Source organism: Dipodomys ordii, unplaced genomic scaffold, assembly GCF_000151885.1.
Source record: "Dipodomys ordii isolate 6190 unplaced genomic scaffold, Dord_2.0 Scaffold44, whole genome shotgun sequence".
In the NCBI taxonomy this organism is placed as follows: domain Eukaryota; kingdom Metazoa; phylum Chordata; class Mammalia; order Rodentia; family Heteromyidae; genus Dipodomys; species Dipodomys ordii.
Window position 1 is genome coordinate 5,795,447 of NW_012267260.1, and position 5,000 is coordinate 5,800,446.

The 5,000-nt window shown below is 43.1% G+C and overlaps 1 protein-coding gene across 1 annotated transcript in view; it reads left to right on the plus strand.

The window, feature by feature from the left end:
- Nucleotides 1-468: 468 nt before the first annotated feature.
- The window catches only part of Rcan2 (regulator of calcineurin 2), a 130,615-nt gene continuing 126,083 nt past the window's right edge, over nucleotides 469-5,000 (plus strand). The window contains exon 1 of the mRNA XM_013019053.1: nucleotides 469-693. Coding sequence (XP_012874507.1) covers nucleotides 469-693 — 225 coding nt within the window. The remainder of the gene's footprint in view (nucleotides 694-5,000) is intronic.

A 5,000-nucleotide genomic window follows, 5' to 3' on the forward strand; every position in this document is an offset into this window, starting at 1 on the left:
AAAGATATTGCTGTCTTTGTTCCTTTGTTTTCATACCCATAAAATAGAAATAACATTGAGACCCATCTGGTGGATTATAGTGGAGGATACATAGGTGTGTTAAGGCATGTAAAGATTTTAGGACACTCCAGTTCTCAATATGAGAGAGCTTTAATATTAGGGGTGGTGGTCATCCCCCAGCTGTCATCTGAGTTGTGGGTTTTGTTTGACATGGTTCTGGTTTTGACCACAGTTCTCACTGGCTGTATTCTTATTTAGCAACAGAGTAACATGGGGAACTCAGATAAAACTAAGATCAAGGGAATAATGTGAACGACCTGTGTCTTCTCTCTACTAGTACCTCCAGCCTCTCCTATTCATATTCATCCGCCTAGCCCCAGACAGTCTAGAACTGTGACTTGAAAGCTGAATTTTAAGAAATCTGTTCTATCCTCTCATCTATCTATCTTATCCTTTGTGTTCTCAGGAATGAGGGGAGAATCATTCTTCATCGGAATGAGGAGCCCAGGGCAGCAGGGGTACACCCCTGAAGATGGAGGCCTTCTCTTACTCTGCTGCATAGACAGAGACTGGGCTGTCACGCGGTGCTTTGCAGAAGAGGCCTTCCAAGCAATCACTGACTTCAACGATCTGCCCAATGCGCTATTCGCGTGCAACGTCCACCAATCTGTGTTTGAAGGAGAAGAAAGCAAGGTAAGAAGACGGGTCTGCTCCCAAAATATGGGGAGAAATGACAACCTAGGGAGAGAAGAGGCGTGATCTCGGCGTGCTGGCCTTGTTCATTTGAGATGGCTGAAGTGTTTGGGAATGTTCTTTTGGCACTGTGTGGTGCACAGGTTAGCAAAATAAGAAAAATCTGTTCCATTATAAGCAAGCTTTGGTGTTCTGCCTCAAAGGTTGCAGCCAGTCTAGTGCTCTTTGGCTTGTAGGTCCACAAATGGTGTCAGAAATGTAGTTCCTAAGGAATGCGCCTTGGGCCAAGGAGCCCACGGTTAAAACTTGTAGAAGTTCCCTTTCCCCCATTTTGCCAAAAACACAACTTGGCTTGCTCTAAATCACACAAGCATTCGAGCCCTTCCCCCTCGTTCAGTTTGATGATTGTTCTAAAAAAATGGTTCCTGGAGTTGTGACCCAGTCCCCTGCGGTTTCTGGAGAAAGCACGTAGGCTTGAGATAACCTGAACTGCTCACAGACACTGTGGCAGGTGGCATCTGTGAGTGGTGGGAATTCACACCGTGGTGGCTCCTTGGTTTGACTTGAGTGGGGAATGAGGTTGTCTATGCGCAAGCATTTTAGACATTTTCATTTTAAGAAACACACTTGACTCAGTAGTAAATGTGCTTGGCAACTACCATAAAAATTCTATGTTTTTCATCTTTTAAAAAGTGATTTAGAGATTTCTGACCTTCTAAGTTTGATATGTGAATGATCCAACCTTTGTTTGTGCATGTGGATTCCTCATAAATATCTAATATTATGTCATTTAAAACATAAAAGGTATTTTATGTCATTTAAAATATGGAAGGTTTTTTTTTTGTTTTGTTTTGTTTTGGTCAGTCGTGGGGCTTGAACTCTGGGCCTGGGCACTGTCCCTACGCTCTTCAGCTCAAGGTGAGCGCTCTGCCGCTTGAACCACAGTACCACGTCTAGTTTTCTAGTGGTTTATTGGAGATAAGACTCTCACGGACTTCCCTGCCCAGGCTGGCTTTGAACCACCATCCTCAGATCTCAGCCTCCTGAGTAGCTAGGATTACAGGCCTGAGCCATCTGCGGGTTGAGAAAGGTATTTTTTAGGGGAAGAGGAACTTTTGTTTTGTTAAACTAAAGTAGGTGGCTCGGTCTAAGATGTAAACATAGGGTTTAGGATTGTTGTTTTTATAAACTTTAGCTGATGGCTAGTTGGCTTACATTGAGTACCCTTTGGTGACTAATCACAATTTAGCTAGATCTTACTGATTTTGTAAACACACCTCATTGCCACAGAACATAACAACCCAGAAGATTTGATATCATTTTGAGCCATTTAAACATGTTTTATGACAATATTATTTTTGGAGTTGAACAATTCAAATATTGGGCTAAAAGTAATCTGAAATGCAATAAATTGTCTTGGAATAGAAACTTTAGGGCTGTGACTACCAGAGTATTTAAAATGAGAAAATCACACATGGCAGGAAGGAAGGACATGAGAATTTAGTTCTAGGATCATAAACAGATTATCATTTCCAGAGGAAATGCTGTAATATACTTGCCATCAACTGTAAAACCAGGGCCCAAGTTTTCTCCTCATCCCCTTCCTTATTTCTCACAATTAGAGGATTTCTCCTGGCAATTGACTGAGATTATTTTTTGCGTTCTATTTTTTTAAATTAATACCGTGAGTAATAAGTTCTTCTACCTTCTGAATCAACAAGACTTAGGAATTTGCTCTGCGTGCTTCTCAAGATTGGTGGACCAATTAAACCAGAATTGAGGACATAGAAGAGGAGGTTTTTGATCTTCTAATCAGTGACTGGATCATGGATTGTCAGATATTTTCAGCTAGGTTGTATACAAAGTTGAGAAATTGCAGCTTTGAGAGGTCGTATTTGGTCTTATGAACTAGCTGACAGATTGAGGCATGGTAAACAGGATGTAATCCAATAGAACCAGTCTCAAAGAATTTAGATAACTACTTTTATTGCCAGGAAGCTAACCTTAGTTACTCGCCAAGAACCATGTATTAAAATGGATGGAATGGGATGGAAAGTCTTTTTTCCCTGGATCCAGTCTTCTAGCTTCCCCTTACAGAGAGTTTGTAGGATATTAAATAACCTGATAATGATTCATCTTTGGCTAAATGATAGCTAAAGTGTTAAAGATCAGAAGGTAACAGGATACCAGATGGGTTGGTAGAGCAAGGGTGCTATGATCTTTGGGACTCTAAGGAAAACGTCTTTGTGGATCTTGGTAACACTTCATTTGCACAGCTACATACTTTTCTTTATGATTGATGGCACCTCAGTCTTCCCTGTGCTTGAGGAATCATTTGGATAGGATCTCTCTCCCAAAGGTCCGTGTGTGAAACACTTGCTCTTCAGAGTAGTGCTATTGAGACCTTGTGGAACGGTGAAAACGTGGGGCCCTTTTGATGGGTTTTTGGATCATTGAAGCCATGTTCGTGAAGAGGGTGATAGGGTGCTAGGTTCTTTTTCTTCCCTTTGTACGTCTGCCATGTTGTGCTGCCGATCGAACCAACAGGGATGAACTTGCAAAACTCTAAGCCCGATAACCCTTTTCTCTTTATCAGTTGGTTATCACAGGCATTTGATATACAGTAACAAGCTAACTAATACAGGCTTCTTCAGTTTTTTCCCCCTATCTTAATAAATATACTGGTAGGTCATTCTCTGAGAATATGCTATTCCCAGGATAGAGATTTCATGAATCTGAGTGACATGAACCAAAGATGTTTATCTTTGCATAAGTGGGACATTTGAGGCACTATGTTAAGTTGAGGAGGAATTTTGTTTTAGCAAGGGAGAAAGAAGCAAAAACCATCTCCTAAATTCGTTGTATTTTCCTGTGGGTGAATAGTAACAGTGATCATTGCTTTTATGTTTGGCCTTGGGATGATATATTCCTCAGCCTAGAATGTTATGGTGTAGGGGAGTGAGGCTTAGCCCTTGTCTCTGGGGTTCATGGGGGGTGGGGAGGGAGAGTAGGTGATGGCGTGTGTGCATAGTTTGGGCAGAGGTCTTTCTGTTATGGCATAACTTCTTTTTGAATCCTTGTATCTGGAGAATGGTGGATTCGAGTTCGGCCTGTCTTTGTAATTATTTTAATCTTCTTAGTTGGGTAAGAACAGAAGCGCTTGCTGTCTCTCATACCTAAATCTCACAGCAATCTCTTCCCCATTTTTCCCACATGCACAAGCCTCACTTTTCCTTTCCCCTTCTGGGGTTTCAGAGATTTGGGGCACTACTAGGTAACACCATAGAATGTGGTCTCCTGATTATGTCCCTTGTGGTTGAGCAATGTGATAAATACTCTGTATACTTGCTTATGCTACCCTTGGAGGGTCTCAGTTCTGAAGTCTCAGGTGCATTTTCTGGATAGCTTTGTGAGGACCATGGATTCACCCCCATTTTCAGCTAGGCCACATTCAGGGGTCAGATATGTTGATTTGCTGCTCTTGTGAGGAGTGTGCACATACTTCATGGGACTCACGGTGGTCTAGACAGCTGGGATTTGCTCACAGAACACAAAGGAGTATTAGGGCGGGGTGACGTTGGCGTCTCAAACCAAGAAAGGCAGATTGCTGTTTGTGAGCTACTGCTTGAAGTATAAATATTTAGAACTGGGATCTTCATAGCAGCCATCACTTAAAAGTCACTAAGGTTCATTTCTCTTCCATGTTTCCCCTCCTGTACATGCCCAGGAGTTGCCTTTCTTGACCCCATGGGACTACAGAAAGTCTTGAGTCAGGTAAAGCTGAAAGAGGGCTCCTGTGAGCTGCCCTGCATCTGTGAGGAACATGGATAGAGAAGGGTCTGCTTAACAGGATGTTGGTAACCCTCTGGTCTCTAAAGAGAACAGAGAAATGACCACTATGAAATGTTTGCCCAACTGCAGGTGTGCAGGTGTGTCTGGAGACAACTGAAAAATGATTTCATCCTGGCCTTCAAAACCTAGAAATCCATTTAGTTTAATAACGATAGCAATGCCAGCACCAGAAGTGTCCAACATCAGCCTAGAGTATAGAGTGGGGTGCCGGGTGCTTCTCCGAGGGCTGTGGAAATGCAGAGCCCGCCATTGCCATGACAAGGTGAGGACAGTGCTGCGGTCTCTCTGCCTCTTTGCTTTCTGATGCCTGGAAGGAGCAGATAGCCCGGACCTCACAGACTACTTCTGTCCAATTCCAGACCTCACGGGCTACTTCTGTCCAATCCCGGGCCTCACGGGCTACTTCTGTCCAATCCCGGGCCTCACGGGCTACTTCTGTCCAATCCCGGGCCTCA